The 19,164-nt window shown below is 43.0% G+C and overlaps 1 protein-coding gene across 2 annotated transcripts in view; it reads right to left on the bottom strand.

Moving 5' to 3' along the window:
• LOC124605707 (luciferin sulfotransferase-like) overlaps positions 1–19,164 on the bottom strand; it is a 170,229-nt gene that overhangs the window by 29,843 nt on the left and 121,222 nt on the right. For both annotated transcript variants that reach the window (XM_047137575.1, XM_047137574.1), the window contains exons 2-4: positions 17,775–17,871; positions 6,995–7,175; positions 5,642–5,762 (exon numbers count right to left, since the gene is read on the bottom strand). In XM_047137575.1, the coding sequence (XP_046993531.1) occupies positions 5,642–5,762; positions 6,995–7,175; positions 17,775–17,871 (399 nt within the window). The remainder of the gene's footprint in view (positions 1–5,641; positions 5,763–6,994; positions 7,176–17,774; positions 17,872–19,164) is intronic.

The raw sequence follows: 19,164 nt of genomic DNA on the forward strand, positions 1-19,164 counted from the left end.
ATTACTTAGCTAACAAACTTGCACGAGTTCTCTTTCAGCTATATAAATTAAGAAAAAAAAGTCAGCAAGAGTATGCTGCTACAATGTAATATGTACTGACAAGACCAATTGTATGAAACCATACTAAAATATTGATAATAAGTAAATATTATACAACAATCACACAATCAAATCTGGTCGGGACATAAGAAGACTTCACTTTTTTACGAAACGTATTGTCTATGGTGTTTTCAAGGCCACGGTCAGGAATATTTCTATTAATATCCAGCTCTTTTATTTTGGCGAAATACATATACGCTGCCACACTGAGCTGTTATCAGAATCGCACGTGTCAAAACAAACCACTAGCTGACGACGGTTTAGAATCTCGAACGTTCGTAAAAGTCGATAGGTGTGTTAATCGACTAAAGCGTATACACGTCATAATGACGTCACATCATATCCAGGTTGGGTGAACTTAGCATCCTCCCACCACAGTGACCTCGGCGCCATTTTGGTTCAAATGGCTCTGAGCACTATGGGACTTAACTGCTGAGGTCATCAGTCGCCTAGAACTTAGAACTACTTAAACCTAACTAACCTAGGGACATCACACACATCCATGCCCGAGGCAGGATTCGAACCTGCGACCGTAGCGGTCGCGCCGTTTTGGGATAGGACAGTTTTGCTGTGCACGATACACTTTAATCACGCCAGCAATTTAAAAACTTGGCTGTTTAGGAAGTGCTTCTACACTTGGCCCGGAAGTCAATGATCATGCCGTTTTGGAAGTCAGATAAATTGCTCCGTTTCCGCATTACAACAATGACTGCACTGTATTCCGCATCACCCGACACGTTTAATTTACCCTCTATTGCCGTCTGTGAGTTGTTGCTGCACATAGATATCAAACCTAGGCGATGGGCGAATTAATGTGACTGGACCGTGTAGTAGCTGGCGTTCGCGAGTGTACACGAAACAGCCAGAATGAAACAACTGATAAATTAGACTTCTGTTACACAAGCTATGTAAACTGACGCTGAAATATGCAATAACAACTTTTACAAGACGGTCAATATGTTTCACTGAGATAGGGCGATATATTTCTGTTGAATTTTCAGCTCTTTTCATAAGTCAGAGGTCGTCTGCGGCCCACTCGATCTATTCCAGATCGAATACGATAGAAGGAAGGCCCTTTATTCATAATAACCTGCATTTTCATGTGATAATAGTTGGTTCTAATGTAACGTACCAGACACATTTGTTGGAAACTACCCATCTTTTTCCATGCAGATCTTTTTGCTTGAATTACTTTTTATCATCTTTCTTCGTGTGGTACAGGCTTTCGATGTTTTGTTTCTCTTTTAGAAATTATCCCCGGATTTGATAACGCACTGGAAGTCACGACCATCTCTTCTTCACAATGATATAATAGGTTTTTTGGTGGGCGAGGGATAGCTTCCATGAAGTAATCTTCCAAGGCCCAATATGAGAAAACTGTTCAACTTTCTTTGAAAAGTATTCTGAAGCAACAGGCATCACAGTCAACGACGAAAAAGGACTGAAAACCTCGGTACAGGTAATTTCTTTAATTCAAACAACAATGTTCCGTAACGCAGTCGCTGATTTCGGCTGTTACTGCATGAGAAGCAGCTCCATACCAACCTTATGTGAGGCAAGCAGCCAGACGCGGAGACGATAATTTGTAATTTCACAAGAGAGCCTGTTTGTACACAACAAGACGGCCGGACAGAGCAGCGCAGTCGTGGTGACATTGCAAAAAGGCCATGCAACTACGAAGCGACCTGAAGAGTATTTCCACACCATTGAGACATGAAGGTGTTGATCTGTACGTGCTTCGAAGCAATATATGGGCACAACAAGCGTGCTATTAATCATTACACACTGAAGCGCAAAAGAAACTGCTGTAGTCGTGCGTATTCAAAAACAGAGATTTGTAAACAGGCAGAATACGATGATGCGGTCGGCAACGCCTACATAAGACAACAAGTGTCTGGCGCAGTTGTTAACATTGGTTACTGCTGCTACAATGGCAGGGTATCAAGATTTAAATGAGTTTGAACGTGATGTTGCAGTCGGCGCACGAACGATTGTACACCGCATCTCCGAGGTACCGATGAAGTGGGGATTTTCCCGTACGACCATTTCACGAGTGTACCGTGAATATCAGGAATCTGGTAAAATATCAAATCTCCCACATCGCTACGGCCGGAAAAAGATCCCGCAAAAACGGGAACAACGACGACTGAAGAGAATCGTTCATCGTGAAAGAAGTGCAACCCTTTCCGCAAATTGCTGCAGATTTCTGTGCTGGGCCATCAATAAGTGTCAGCATGCGAACCAATCAAGGAAACGTCATCGATATGGGCTTTCGGAGCTGAAGGCCCACTCGTGTACTCTTGATGACTGTACGACACAAAGCTTTACGCCTCGCCTTTTCCCGTCATCATCGACATTGGATTGTTGATGCCTGGAAACATGTTGCCTGGTCTCGTTCCAAATGGTACATAGCGGATGGACTTGTAAGGGTATGGAGACAACCTCATGAATTCATGGAACCTGCATGTCAGCAGGGGACCGTTCAAGCCGGTGGAGGCTGTGTAATTGTGTGGGGCGAGTGCAGTTGCAGTGATATGGGATCCCTGATACGTCTAGATATGACTCAGACAGGTGAGACGTACGTAAGCATCCTGTGTGATCATCTGCATCCATTCATGTCCATTGTGCATTCAGACGGACTTGAGCAATTCCAGCAGGACAATGCGATACCACACTCGTCCAGAATTGCTGCAGAGTGGCTCCAGGAACACCATTCTGAGTTTAAACACTTCCACTGGCCGCCAAACTCCCGAGACATGAACATTATTGGGCACATCTGGGATGCCTTGCAACGTGCTCAGAAGAAATCTCCACCCCTTCGTACTCTTACGGATCTATGGACAGGCGTGCAGGATCCACGGTGTCAGTTCCCTCCAGCAGTACTTCAGACATTAGTCGAGTCCATGCCACGTCGTGTTGCGGCATTTCCTCAGTAGTGCCTTTCGGAAGGAAAGTCGCCTTCCCTCCAGGGATTCCCATTTACGCTCACGATGCAGTCTGTAATACTCGCGTGCTGATCGAACCTGCGCACAACAAACCTAGCAGCGCCTCTGAATTGCTTCGATGTCTTCCTTTAATCCGACCTCTTTGGGATTCCAAACAATCCAGCAGTAGGACCTACTTAAAAATGTGTTCTATACTCAGTCTCCTTTGTAGATGAGCTAAACTTTCCAAAAATTCTCCCAATAAAACTTAATCGAGTATTCGCCTTCCGTACTAGCAACATGACGTGTTCATTCCACTTCATATCGCTTTGCAACGTACATCCAGATATTTAATCTATGTGACTGTGTCAAGCCCACATTGCTAATGCCATATTCCAACCTTACATCATTGTTCTTTCCACTCTTACGCTTAACTTACATTTAGAGGTAGCTGCCATTCATCACACCACCTAGAAAAATTGTCAAAGTCATTTTGTATCCTCGACGACGACACCACAGTGTCATCAGCAAACAGGCGTAAATTGCTGCTCTTCCTGTCCGTCAGATTACTTATGTAGACAGAGAGTAAGCCCTATGACACTTCCCAGGCGCTCTCCTGACGACATCCTTGTCTCTGATGAACACTCGCTGTCAAAGACAATGCACTAGTTTCTATTACTACACAAGTTTTCCAGCGACTCAACACCTGCTCGGACCTTCTCAACAGTCTGCAGTGAAACACCGTGTCAAAGACCTTCCGGAAATCTAGGAATGTGAAATCTGCCTGTTACTCTTCATGCATGGTTCGTAGGATATCATCTAAACTTAGGGCAAGCTGAGTTTTGCGCAAGCAATGCTTACTAAATCCGTGCTGATTTCTGGACGGAAGCCTTCCTGTCTCAAGGAAGTTGCATGTGTTAAAGAATTCTACAGCAGACCGATGTTAAATGTACTGTATTGGTCTCTAAATATGGGGCTCTATTCTTGTTCTACCTTTATCTATACATGGGTCGTCTGCGCTTTTCTCCAGTCGTGTGGGCAATATATTCGCGATAAAAAAAAGCTAAGTAAGTGGCCAATGCCGCAGAGTACTTTCCGTAAAACCGAACTCAGATTCCATCTGGACCTGGCGACTTATTTTTTTTTCAACTGTTGTATATAACATCTTTCTGCGCGGATGATTTCTTAAACGCGAAATTTAAAACGCCGGCTTTTACAGGAGGCTCATCGACGAGTGGATACAAGCCTTCGACTAGCTTAAGAATTTTACGTATGACCAGAATTTTCGGGTTATCGGCAAGATCTTTCGTTAAGGTATGAAGCTGGAAGTTGTGTGCTCAAATGGCTCTGAGCACTATGGGACTTAACTTCTGAGGTCATCAGTTCCCTAGTACTTAGAACTACTTAAACCTAACTAACCTAAGGACATCACACACATCTATGCCCGAGCAGGATTCGAACCTGCGACCGTAGCGGTCGCGCGGTTCCAGACTGTAGCGCCTAGAACCGCCCGGCCACTCCGGCCGTCCTCTTTTTTACAGATGCACGAATTTCTGTTAACATTTGCCTGTTGTCAGAGCATTTGAGAGCTAAATGCTAACTCAATTCACATCAGCTTCCACCAAAATGTTCAGCCGAATAAGCTCATATAAAACAGTTACGTTTTACGTCATTTGAAAGATGGCCTTCGTCCAGTACTATAACAAAGATTTTCTATTTAAAATTTTTGTGGGGCGTGCCCTTTGCTGAGCGGGCCCTATATAGACTACGCGTAGATACGAGCTTGACAGGTAGATCGTAATAATATGCCTTGTCTGTGTAAGTGATTAGTCTACGAAGCTCACCAAGCGAGGTGGTGTCGTGAACGACATGATGACTTGCACTCGTAGGACCACCATCCCCGTCTCATAATCTATTCGTGTGTTTTCAGTGGCTTCTCAAAACCTTTGTAAGCGAATGCTGGAATGATTGGACAACCGCGCTCGATTTATTTTGCTATCCTTCCTCAACTGACGACTACATCGTCGACTGTATGTTAAACTTTATCTTTCGTCACTTTTCTGTAGCTGATGATGTTGCAAAAAAATGTATCGGTCCGTATCCGGGTGGTGTAAGGGATCGCCTTCACCATTACTTGATCTTCAGGTGTTCATTCTCTCATTATTACACTGTGTCTTGGGCTAATCTCAAATCAGTCTGCAGTGTTTCGTCACTACTGATCATAATCGTTTGTCAGGTTGACGATAGTGCCCTTCTTGAAACTATTCGAGTTGGCTATGCTTTGGTGCTAGGTTCTACCTTTTCCCTTCTTTTCATTTCCATAATCCACCATACTACCATTACACTCAAAAATCCTTATATGGCACTGACTCACACGTAACACACAACGCTGAGGAAAGAAGGTGAGTCATACGTTCTCTGAACATCCATGAAAGTAGCGCGTCGTAATGACGAGGCACCTCCTGTAAATAGATGAGAACCTGGGACGTTTCATAAAACATGTGTGAATAACAGAGGGCGCAGCAATACGGACATATTATTGTAATTTCAAGCACATTGCACAATTAAAAATTACTATTACCTTTGAAAAAGCCATAAACTGAAGTCCATGTACTTACCAGAATTTCCCAGAAACAGCTTGCAGAAATCGTCGAAACTCCCTTTATAGCCTTCGAGGAGCTTACAATGATGGTAGTAGGAAACGCACGTGTCCTTTGCATTGCGAGCCACGTATATTACCTGTAGATCAAGGAGAAAGTGACCTCACTGTGTGCAAAAGCTAATACTTCATGCAGTACCAAACCAATCACTACAAATCTTACTAACTTCATCAGTCCTTATGTAACATATACGCTACAACCAATTTTTTTTCAACCTCAAGCAGTTAACTAACCTTGCTGTGCCTAATTATAGTATGTACTTTACGCCACCTGGTTTCTGTAAATTACCTGTTTTCGTTTCTGAGAAGTAGGTTGCAGCTTCTGATTAAAAAAAGCTGTTTACCGCAGTGTCAGCATGGCTTCGAGCAATGAAGGTTATTTCTGCTTTTTTCTTGAGTAATTTCGAACTATAATGTGTTTAGAACATGCTACAATGTGTTACTATACGCTACGCTATCGATTGATTGATTGCTTCTGATTGATTATTTCTGCACACCAATACGGTGTTTTATCTTTTTCGATATAGCGCTGGTCCATATCAGAAACGACCTACACGTTCACATTCACAACAGATGATGCAAGAAGATGAAGAGAGTGAAGTAGAAGGGAAGGAACAATGATAAAGATAACGCACTTCAAGTGAGGAAACGCACCAGAACATCAGAGCCGTTGCCATCACCAACAGCAAGGACGTCCACGTCATGAAGCTACCCAAAATGACGAATAAAAACACGGGGAAGTCGTTTCATATGCGGGTTACCTTCATGTAAGGATTTCACATTTGTGCAGTGCACTAGGCGCCAAACATATCTCTGTTTCAGAAAAAAGTAACTGTGTTTTGTAAAGCTATAAAGAAATACTAGAATTTTGAAAAATTCTGATTGTGTTTTAAAATGTAATAAAAATAATATTTCGTGATCGTAAGTATATTTACGTATTTTCGTTAATAAATCAAATTCATCAAAGCAATCCCTGAAAACATGTTATTACTAGGATGAAAGACGTGTTCGGATGCTGGAACATTTTGATGAGTCACAACAAATTTTTTATTTTGTCCCAGAACAACGTATTGATCACCAATAATAAACTTTTCATCTACAGTATCTGAACTCAGCACATAGAAGGTTAATGAATATTTACTTGCTTTCAGTAGGAAACTAAAACGGGTAAAACATCTTGTATAACGCTCGATTGACATTACTGTATCATATCGTTACAGGCGTTCGTTGAGAAGTACCATAAGGATGTCTAAAAATCACACATTTGATGACACTTAGTAAACTCTTTTCAATATAACTTTGGCATAAATACCTTGGGCATTACTGATCCATCTTGTATCTGCCGAGGCAGCAGCTCCCAAGGAATGTGTGTCTTTATAAAACGCGGCGAAGGCATCTCGTCGATGTACTTCACCGAATTTGTTACATACAAGGGCAACTTCAAGTCGGGGATTCTGGGCAGAATATCTCTGTAGTCAAACAGGGGCGAGTGTCTGAAAATGAAGCGACAATTTGACGTTAGGAATCTAAATTATGTCTGTATTTATTACTAATTGCAAATTAAACAATAAACATTTATAGGCTGCAAAGTTTTCAATACATTAATTTCACGATCTTCATTGAGACTCTGTCCGCAGCTGCGATTAATCGTTTACATGCTACATGCAGATGCTAATCATTTCTTTATTCGTTGAATAATCTCGGTCTTAGACTGTTATCAAGTAATCTATAGCCCTGATATAATTAAATTTTCCTAGAGACATTTGAGTCTCTATCTACGATAATGATAGAAGCTAAAGAAATGAAATAAAATTTGTGGCGTGGTCACTACTAGAACTCACGTCTCCTTGCTTACTAGGCAAGTATGCTAGCCATTACAACATCGCAACAGTGTAACTAACATAGCTGCATGGAGTAACGCAGTTCAGTTGTCCTCCCTCAAGTATGTTTAGAAAAAAAAATTGATCGATATCACATTATGCTGTACAAATCTCCGCATCGATGTATATTTCAATAGAAACCTCAATTGTTGTGCTTATGAGTGTCAGTGCTGCAACTGTCGTATAATTAAAGTCAACAGTTGCGTTACCACTGGTGCACGTACCATCGCACTCAACATGCACTTTATGGCTGCACAGCCGCAGAGACTTGGGTGGCATAGTGCGACACCGAAGAATTTTATTGTGAAAATATTTGGTAAGGGTCTAAGACTGAAATTCTACAATCACACAACGAATAACGGAAAAAATGAGAGCTGCGGGCGGTATTGTATCTTTGAACCAGGTCGATTCATTAAATACATAGAGACTTCAGAAAGTATATTACAGATGTCTTCCCAGGCTAAAGTCTTTGCGCATTGTCGGAAGGAAGAGAGTAGATGTTACGGGTCTTCTGAAGACACTGTTCTGCCGCGGTTCTGATAAGGTGCATCACAGCGTAGGGAACTGGAAATTTGAAATGGGCAACATGTTTAAATTGCAGACTTTTAACGTAGTGAAATGGTGCCAACATTATGAGCAAGGCCACACTGATCGAGAGCCCAAATCGTGCACTATACGATTTCCATCTTTTCTGCAAGCTAAAAGAACATCTGGGAAGAAAGAGATTTTCCAGCGACGAGGACGTTCAAATAACGGTTCCCTAAAGGCTCCATGATCTAGGAGTTGAACGATTAGTAGAAAGTACCGACTATTGGTTACAGAGACTCGCTGACTATATTTAAAAATAGTGTCATGTATCTGTTTCATACTGGAGTTTAATGTAACTATAAAAGTTACTTGCCTACCATAATAATGTTAAAGTAATTTTTGAAATCCCTTGTACTTACAAGTACTGTAAGAATGGGTTTGCAAAGACCACTAAGGAATTGCCTTAGACCGGTAGTCCCGGACAACCATAGCAGGAAGAGGTCCGACTATTCCCTTTCAGCTGAAAATGAGGTGGACAAAAGGCACAGAGAACCTTGCATTTCCGGAGATCTGCTGGAAACTGAATTTCAAACATAATGATTCTATAAATGCCATTAAATACAACTGTCAAGATTTAACCTTTCTTTCATCAGAGAGAGTGTTTGTTGTACTGCACCGATACGACAACGCCATGAAAAATTTCTCGGTGCTGATGAATTGAAACATTTTTAAGAAAAGAACTAAAATTGTGAAGGATAATGAGCATGCTTAGAAATACCTTTCTGATACTGTAGCGAGCTAAAAGCCAATACTCCTACACAGTGATGTTTAGAGATCACAGGAAGGAGCAACCGTGGGAAACGTGTCGGTCACTGGCACCTGTAAAATTGCACGACCACAGCGAAAAAATTGAAGTAAAATTAGGATTTAATGTCCTGTCGACGATGAGCTCATTTAGGACAACAACAATAATTTGTTTCACGTAATCATTATGTAAGCTGATATAAATTGTTTTTATTTCCTCTCCAAATTACAAGATGTGAGGCATTTCTATGGATGTTGAGAGAACCATGCCACTGTTCGAGTGATATAACATGGATGATGCCCCAGATCACACAACCGAAAACTGAATGTACTTTCAAAACTCGTTGCGTACGGATGTGTAATAATTGAACAATGGTTGTAAACAAAACAAATTTCATTTTGAAAACTGCTTTATGTACTGTTGTATAATGTTGACGTGAAACCACAATGTCCCAGATATTAGGAATTGAGAGTAAGATGTTATGGAAACACTATTTAATCGAAAGAACATAGGCACTTGCTAGCCGACATTAATGTTGGGTTTGCCCAGCACTCCGTCTTCAGGCCACAAGTGGCACATCGCAACCATCCGCCTGCCCTGTCATCCTCAGCTGAGAGAGCACACCGCTCTCCCGGTCGCTATGGTGGTATTCTTGACCGGAGCCGCTACTGTTCGGTCGAGTACCTCCTCAATTGGCATCACGAGGTTGAGTGCACCCCTAAAAATGACAACAGCGCATGGCGGTCCGGATGGTCACCCATCCAAATGCCGGCCACGCGCGACAGCGCTTAACTACGCTGATCTGACGGGAACCGGTGTATCCACTGCGGCAAGGCGGTTGCCTTGGGTTTGCATAGCCTTCGCCTTTTTTGCGGGGCTGTGCGCTTCTGGGAACACATTCAATAAGGTATCTGAATGTCTGTGGAGGGATGGCAGCTCATTCTTCCCTAACAGCCGAAACCAGAGAAGATACTAATGTTGGATTCTAGGATCAGGAGCGAAGTCGACGTCCTAACTCGTCCCCAAGGCGTTCCACAGGGATCAAGTTGCGACTCTGCTCGTGCCAGTCCATTTCAGTAATGTTGTCGTCCACAAACCATTGCCTCACAGATGCTGCTTTGTGACAGGGCGCATTGTCATGCCGATATAATCATCATCCCCGAACTGTTCCCCTGCTCTATGCAGCACACAATGCTGTAAAATGTGTTTGCATTCTTCCTCATTTAGCGTTTTCTTAAGGACAATAAGTGAATCATATTCTAACCACGAAAAACACTCCTGTACCATGATACCGCCTCCTCCATACTTCATTGTTGGCACTGCACGGTATGGAAGATACTGTTCTTCAGGTATTCGTCAATCTCGAACACCTTCACCGGATTGTCGCAGGGTATAGCACGATTTATTATTCTATATCAATCGTTTGCATTTACCCACTGCCCAGTGAATCATTATCGAATGCCTTAGTAAAATCAATAATTACTGTTTTCAAATTATTTGCTTCATTAAAAATACTGCATCCATTGTCTACCTGCCCTTTCGAAATCGCATATTTCTTCGCCTAATAAACTTTAATTTATAACATTTAACGTCTTGTTTACTAAAACGAAACGAAATTTTGTGTGCAGTGCTCAGTAAGCTGATTTCTCTATAATTCTCGCAATTATTGCGGTCTCCTTTTCTAAACAGTGATATTACCTTTGTTTGCGAGCAAGCTTCTGGGAGAGCTCTATTCCTCCATAACGTATTAAATAAATGTAGTAGGCTCTTGTATAGTACACTGCCTCCTTATTTTAACAGTTCAGCGTTCATGCCATCCATACCAGTAGTTATTCTATTCTTCGTAGAGTCGAGGACTTATCTTAGTTCATTTATACATAAATCACCTTCACAACCTATTTAGTTTCATCGTCTTTATGCTCTGTGGAACATGTTTCTTCATTCCATAAATTCTTGTAATATTGTAACCGTTTTACTTGTTGAATGTTGTTTATTTTAGCATCTTTTTTTTCGGCATGACTAAACATTTTCATTCTCTTATAAATCAACTTTTGCCTTCCGTGAATATAGTCTTCAATTTCGCATTTAAACCTGTTCAAATATTCTTTACTAGCTCGTTTAGCTGCTCGACTTGCTGCATTCTCTCGTTTGTCAATTTGATGATTCTCGTATATTGGGTCATTGAGGGATTTAAGATAAACATCTTCTTTTTTTATAACTTCATCTAATTGTAGTGTCCACATTTAACCCCTTTCTTTCTTCTTATGTTTTTAGTTTTTCCTAAGGCTTCTTCATCTGCTTTTTTAACTTCAGTGTTAACATCTTTCGATTCCTTAACTATTTCTTCTGATTATTCGTTCTGCTGTAGTTCTTGGTTAAATCCTGTATGGTACAGATCTCGTGTTCTATCCCATTTAACAGATATACACTGCTGGCCACCGTAAATGCAACACCCTGAAGGAAGCATCCGAATCAAGTGAAATTTACACCATGGGTTTGCAGCGATGAGATATGCAACTGATTAGAATTTCAGCGCAGACGCACATCACGCGCGCCTGTGGCGCCACCTCATAGCGCCATTTAAGGCTTGGCGATTTCGACGAGTGTACGTTCGGCACGTGTGTTTACCTTGTGGTTGTTCCACAAGACGATCAGTTATGCCTCGTAGACAACAGCGAACATCGTTTGATCAAGTATCCGAGTTCGACAGAGGAAGGATAGTGGCTTACCGAGATTGTGGATTATCATACAGAGAAATCGCTAGTCGTGTTGGACGAAACCAAACAACTGTAATGCAGATATGTGACCGTTGGATGCAGGAGGGTACGACGGACCGACGTGGTCGATCGCATTCACCTCGGTGCACCACTGCACGTGCTGATAGGCAAATTGTGCGCATGGCAGTGACGGATCGCTCAGTGACATCCCGAACCATAGCACAGCACATTGCGTCTGTAACGCATCATCCAGTGTCTGCGCGTACCATTCGACGCCGTTTACAGCAGAGTGGTCTGTCCGCAAGACGTCCATTGCTTCGTCTACCATTGACGCAGAACCACAGACGTCTCCGTCGCCAATGGTGTGATGACAGACGGATGTGGACGGCAGAATGGAATGACGTTGTCTTTACTGACGAGGCACGCTTCTGTCTGCAGCACCACGATGGTCGGATTCGAGTGTGGAGACACCGTGGAGAGAGGATGCTGGACAGCTGCATTATGCACCGCCACACTGGTCTTGCACCGGGTATTATGCTATGAGGCGGTATTGGATATTACTCTCGCACGCCTCTAGTACGCATTGCCGGTACTTTAAATAGCCGGCGCTACATATCCGAGGTGCTGGAGCCAGTTGTCCTTCCTTACCTTCAGGGCTCGGCCACAGCCATATTTCAACAGGATAATGCGCGACCACACGTGGCACACATTGTCCAAAGGTTCTTTGTCAATAACCAGATTGAATTGCTTCCCTGGCCGGCTCGCTCTCCGGATCTTTCGCCGATAGAAAACATGTGGTCCATGGTTGCTCAACGAGTGACCCAGATTACATCCCCAGCTGCCACACCAGATGATCTTTGGCAACGTGTGGAAGCTGCTTGGGCTGCTGTACCCCAGGAACACATCCAACGTCTCTTTGACTCAATGCCAAGACGTGTAGCAGCGGTGATCTCCAACAATGGCGGCTACTCTGGCTACTGATTCTGGCAGGAACCACATGTCACAGACGTCTGTAAACGTAATCATTTGATACTTGGTCAACATGTTATCTACAAAATAAATTTTGTTGTGCTACCTCTTGTCTTTCTTGGTGTTGCATTTACGGTGGCCAGCAGTGTACCTTATAGAGATCTTTCTTCACCATTTCTTCCCTAAACCTTTTGCTCTTTCTCCATTTGGTGTGCTTGATTATTTGAGATATCACCAAGAAATGCTCGGAACTTACGTTTTATCCCCTGCTCAATCTGGTTTCCCTTCTCTCTCCTCCAAATTTTTCGTTAATGATAATGTAGTCAGTAAGAGACTAAAATCAATTAAATCCTCTGCTGGCCTTGTACATTTACTGATAACCTTCTTTGCTGAAGAAAGTATTGGTTACCTTAGTTTTTGTTAAAAGAAACAAAATTTCTAAGCACTCTTCTATTGTTAATTACGATGTTTTCTCCCATCGTTGCTTCAATGTTTGGGACAGATATATTCTCCGCACTTGCGTTTAAATATCCTGCCAACATTATTTGATATTCGTTGATTGCAGTTTGCCATATAAATCTACATACTCTTTTTCTTCCCTCCTCAGTTGTGTAAACAGTAATGACAGTCAAGTCTCCCCCTTGACTGCTAAAACTATAATTCGTTTATTTATACGACTCTACCCCACACTTCTCTTTTCCCATTTCTTGTGTATACAACTGGCGATCTTTTGCTGGCTCTCTCCTCTTTTCTTTTTCCACTGTGTAATATCAAATACTCTCCAACAAACTTGTTACCTTGAAGCTTTCTCTTGGTTTCTGTTATAGGACCTCTATCTGCCTTAGACTTTTTAAAATTTCTGCTAACCCTTCATCTTTGTTTCTTAATCTTCTGACACTTCATTTTGCTAATTTAATTTTATTAGCATTCCATTTATTCTTCTTTTTTCATCGCCCGGTTCGTCATCGTAATATCTGTTCTTGATCGAGGTTGTTTTTTGTATTAGTAGTTATTAGGATAGTTCACCTGTCCACCTTACGAGGACTACACAAGTGTAGATGAATAGTGGGGCTGCAACTTTGTGGATTTCTAGCCCGGCCAGTTTTCTTTTAAGGGTTACCCCCCCAGGGAGGTTAGCTTCCCTGTGTCAGAGTCCCTCATACCCTCATGATAGGGAAAGGATGTGGTAAGAACAGGCTTAGGACGAGAGAAAGAGACCATAGGACGTTATGAGACACACATCGCCTGGCTCCTCCCCTTTAGCTTGTCAGGCCTGTGTGACCCTTCTGATAACTAATGTACTGCCTGTGTAGCCCACCAGTCAGAGACGCAAACCTCCTAGCTTGCACCGGTAGTGCTACATTAAGGCGTTATCCCCTGAGACGACCATCAACCTATAAATACACTCCTGGAAATGGAAAAAAGAACACATTGACACCGGTGTGTCAGACCCACCATACTTGCTCCGGACACTGCGAGAGGGCTGTACAAGCAATGATCACACGCACGGCACAGCGGACACACCAGGAACCGCGGTGTTGGCCGTCGAATGGCGCTAGCTGCGCAGCATTTGTGCACCGCCGCCGTCAGTGTCAGCCAGTTTGCCGTGGCATACGGAGCTCCATCGCAGTCTTTAACACTGGTAGCATGCCGCGACAGCGTGGACGTGAACCGTATGTGCAGTTGACGGACTTTGAGCGAGGGCATATAGTGGGCATGCGGGAGGCCGGGTGGACGTACCGCCGAATTGCTCAACACGTGGGGCGTGAGGTCTCCACAGTACATCGATGTTGTCGCCAGTGGTCGGCGGAAGGTGCACGTGCCCGTCGACCTGGGACCGGACCGCAGCGACGCACGGATGCACGCCAAGACCGTAGGATCCTACGCAGTGCCGTAGGGGACCGCACCGCCACTTCCCAGCAAATTAGGGACACTGTTGCTCCTGGGGTATCGGCGAGGACCATTCGCAACCATCTCCATGAAGCTGGGCTATGGTCCCGCACACTATTAGGCCGTCTTCCGCTCACGCCCCAACATCGTGCAGCCCTCCTCCAGTGGTGTCGCGACAGGCGTGAATGGAGGGACGAATGGAGACGTGACGTCTTCAGCGATGAGAGTCGCTTCTGCCTTGGTGCCAATGATGGTCGTATGCGTGTTTGGCGCCGTGCAGGTGAGCGCCACAATCAGGACTGCATACGACCGAGGCACACAGGGCCAACACCCGGCATCATGGTGTGGGGAGCGATCTCCTACACTGGCCGTACACCACTGGTGATCGTCGAGGGGACACTGAATAGTGCATGGTACATCCAAACCGTCATCGAACCCATCGTTCTACCATTCCTAGACCGGCAAGGGAACTTGCTGTTCCAACAAGACAATGCACGTCCGCATGTATCCCGTGCCACCCAACGTGCTCTAGAAGGTGTAAGTCAACTACCCTGGCCAGCAAGATCTCCGGATCTGTCCCCCATTGAGCATGTTTGGGACTGGATGAAGCGTCGTCTCACGCGGTCTGCACGTCCAGCACGAACGCTGGTCCAACTGAGGCGCCAGGTGGAAATGGCATGGCAAGCCGTTCCACAGGACTACATCCAGCATCTCTACGATCGTCTCCATGGGAGAATAGCAGCCTGCATTGCTGCGAAAGGTGGATATACACTGTACTAGTGCCGACATTGTGCATGCTCTGTTGCCTGTGTCTATGTGCCTGTGGTTCTGTCAGTTTGATCATGTGATGTATCTGACCCCAGGAATGTGTCAATAAAGTTTCCCCTTCCTGGGATAATGAATTCACGGTGTTCTTATTTCAATTTCCAGGAGTGTATTAAATTATGCAGTCCCCTGAAATATGGCTCAACTAGAATGTAACCAAATTAATTTCTGTGGCTCTACGTTGTCTAAGGCATTTGTTGCATCCGCAGTATTTAGTTCAGTTAGTAATTAAGTGCACTCAGTTTCCCGTGAGTGCACAAGCAATACTGAAGTGGCGAGTTACTGTCCTAAAACACGTGTGCTTTAAATAAACTATTGAAGTCCGTAGACTGACTCGTGAGCCCTCATACAGTATAGATAACACTGTAAAAATTTTCAGGTATGCTCCACGTAAATCACTGCTCAGCAAACGAAGAATAAATACAGTTACCGACTGTTGGTTGCACTGTCGTGATCTGCGACAACAGCCGTTAATATTAACGCGGCAAACACCGAGAGGCGAAACCAGAATCAATCAGGAGGCCCCATTTGGGATTGATCGGCCGTCTGGTGCATATCTTATTATTTGACGCGATTTCGGCATCATGTGCGTTAGTGAAAATGTGATGAAATAATGAGAATAACACGACCACTCATTACCTGAGTGAAGAAAATATCCGATCCGCTCAGGAATCGAACATGGGACCCAATGATCAAGGGGCAGTAACCCAAAGTTCTAGACTAGACAATGAGATGATGACAACAAACTGTCGAAACGCAGATGTTCCTCCAGTGGGTTGCACAATTCCATCTCTGGAATGCCTGGCCGGTTCGTCCGGCCAGACCCGATGATGCCAGCTGTCACCTTAGAAGACGGACATCTCTTGACCACGTCGAGTTTCCCAGTGACAGAATAGTATGAGGCCAGCTGTAAGTGCGTGGATAGCTTCCATTTGTAAAGCTTCATACCCCCAGCAGTCTTATATGCTTGTGAACGCTGAGCAAAGATATTCATGCAGTGGCTGCCCACAGCGGCGAAAGAGAAGTAACAACAGTCATTCCCATCCCCACGAAACAATTGTTAATATTGTTTATACCAGAAACGGCAAGGAATCCTCCCTCGCGGCGACACACGAAGTACGACGAGCGCATTTCGGATGCTTTCGTGATGATCTCCGAAATTTTTCGCGCGTGATTGGTTGCCTGTCGCCACCTAAGGAGAACGCGGAGAAGACACATTCTATTCCATGAAACAACGTCTCTTTCTTTATTTTTTAAAATAAATAAATAAAAACAGGCAGGTCTCTCGGCATAGATCGTAGGTGCGCCAAACCTGCGGCGGTCGATTTCCGACCAGTTTCGCTTTTCATGACCCCACAGTTAGCACTGGCAACGCTACACTCTTTGTAGGACTTGAATTTTCTGTGCAATCCCTCTTCACCACTTATGTACTTCTCGTGTAGTTGCCTACGCTCAGAAATAGGCAATACGTAACTACTGATCTGCATTTAGTTCCTTGAGCTGTCCCACTTTCCAAAGACTTGGTCAATTAGCCGAATTCAGTACAGGTGTACCTATCATAGGACGCACAGCCACCTCAGTTTTCAGCGTTACTCTTAGAGCATATAATTCTTGACCCTTCGCAACGCTTTAAGCCAACGCACAGATCTTTAGTTCACAACAGTACTATGAAAATAAATATAAGTCCTAACTGTCGCTAACTCGTAAAAGTCCACACTCGATCAGAATCCTCAACTGGAAATATTGTTAAGTTCTCAGAAACGCACTTAAAAATCCGGCTAAGTCCGCGAAACCACCATGTAAAGTCAGAGTCCAAACTGTGACTCAAAAAGAGAAATTTCGTAAGTGCTGAGGGAATTCTGATTCCAACAGAATGTGTGGCCCATCGGTCGCGAAGGCTCACGCTGTCCCTGCTTCTGGCGTGTTTGGAAATTCGAGACCCCTGCGTTCACGACAGCTTGTCACGTCACAAACTCTTACACATCCATCGAATGAATGTAGTTTCTTTACTGGAAGAACACATAAACATAACACGTATATAAAATCCATATTCATTAAGCAGTACATAAACGCAGATTGAAGAGAAATAAAACTTAAATATCGTCTTCATAACACTGCCTTCTTCAACCATCTATTTGTTTTTTTTCGTTACCCAGACACTTGTAAGTTACATCATATAGGAATCGGCTTATTTCCATAAAATGTGGAATAGGTTTGACTGGTATCCTGTATAATTATTTTAAGCCTAAAAATGTTACATATTCGCCGCCTTTTGAAGGAGTTGCTGACACTGACCTCATTTAAGGCTTCGATTTAAGAAGGTGACAGGTTGGATATTTTATATCCCGACAACTGATGACATGGTAAAAATCATTTGATCTTTTGGAAAAGGCAGTGTTATAAAAACAATTTAATTTGCAACTAGGAGAAAAGATATTTGTATTCTCTAATTTGACAAGACTATTAAATTAAACTTACTCCAGGAACGGAAATCTCTCTGGAAGAGGGATTTTTGCTTTCTCGAAATCCAGGTCGTTCTGAATACACCACACCATCTCCTGTGTCCATGTTGTACCTGTGAAAAAGAATGGAATAATTAAAATATTATTGTTGCATATACTGTAATTAAACAATCAAGTGGACTGGAGGAATAAGATTCGGGAACGGATACTTTTTATTACTGAATAGTCAGAAAATCGGAGGAGATATAGTCGACAGTTTTTAAATTTTTCTGCTACAGAAGGAATTTAAAAATTAATGGAACAGAAAAGCTGTGCAATCAAGAGATGTTGAAAATCAATCACAGGTAAAAAAAAAAGATATGCATGGAAAATCTTAAGACCGCCGACTTGTACCAATCTTCGTACAAGTCGTCCAAAATAAAAGCTTTCCGAATATGTTTTCGGTATTTCGTGACACAATAATCTCAACATGAAAGCGTCCATTAGAAAACTATTCTAATGAGTCCGAACACCGGAAAATATTGGTCGAGTGATAAAACAGCCTGCAGAGTAGACAGTCACCTCTGATTATTATCGAATAAGACCTGCATCTCCATCGTTACACTTTCTGTTACGGAAGAGCTAAAGATACTTCACCAATCTGTGGGAGTTCAGTTTTACCGGTGCTTTCCGAATGAAGTGAGATTGGGATGTCTGGACTCCTATTTTTTTTTTTAATTGAACACTGGTTCAGCCTGTCCGTGAATGAGTCCTCGCCAGTCAATATTGACCAGAGCGTTGTACAGTTGACGCGTAATGCAAAGACTGGTATACGCTGAGGAATGTTCGCACTGGTTTTATTTTGATCACTTTGTACAAGAATTTCTGAAGCATCCAGAGGCATTGATTGGCTGTTCCGTTGGTTCTTTATGAATATTTTAATCGTTATGCACCTAGAGAGAATATGACAATAGAAGAGGCAGTTGAAAGGAAAAATTCCATATGCATACAAAGAGTCCACAATGCAACGCAAATAACTGAGGTCGTCGTCGTTCCAGCTAATTAGATACGAAGAAATTGATACTGGAAGATGTGTCTGCACCATAATAAAAAAGTAAAATATAAGTAAACTAAGCAAGTGCACAGAAAGCTTTTGAAAAAAGTGTAGAATATTGCTAAAATCAGATTATCACCAAAAAATGTGTAGAATATTCCTAAAACCAGATTATCATCAAATAAGACATGCATCTCCATCCTTACACTTTCTGCTGTGAAAGTAGTACAGGTACTTCACAAACCATAGCGTGTTCAGCCCTGCTCGTGCTTTCTGAACGAAGTGATATCGGGATGTTTGGACCCTTATTCTTTCAGTACTGGATATATTACAGGTCAAAACTAGAATGGAAGTTCTATAACACACACACACA

Source organism: Schistocerca americana, chromosome 3 (genome assembly GCF_021461395.2).
Source record: "Schistocerca americana isolate TAMUIC-IGC-003095 chromosome 3, iqSchAmer2.1, whole genome shotgun sequence".
Classification (NCBI taxonomy): Eukaryota; Metazoa; Arthropoda; class Insecta; order Orthoptera; family Acrididae; genus Schistocerca; species Schistocerca americana.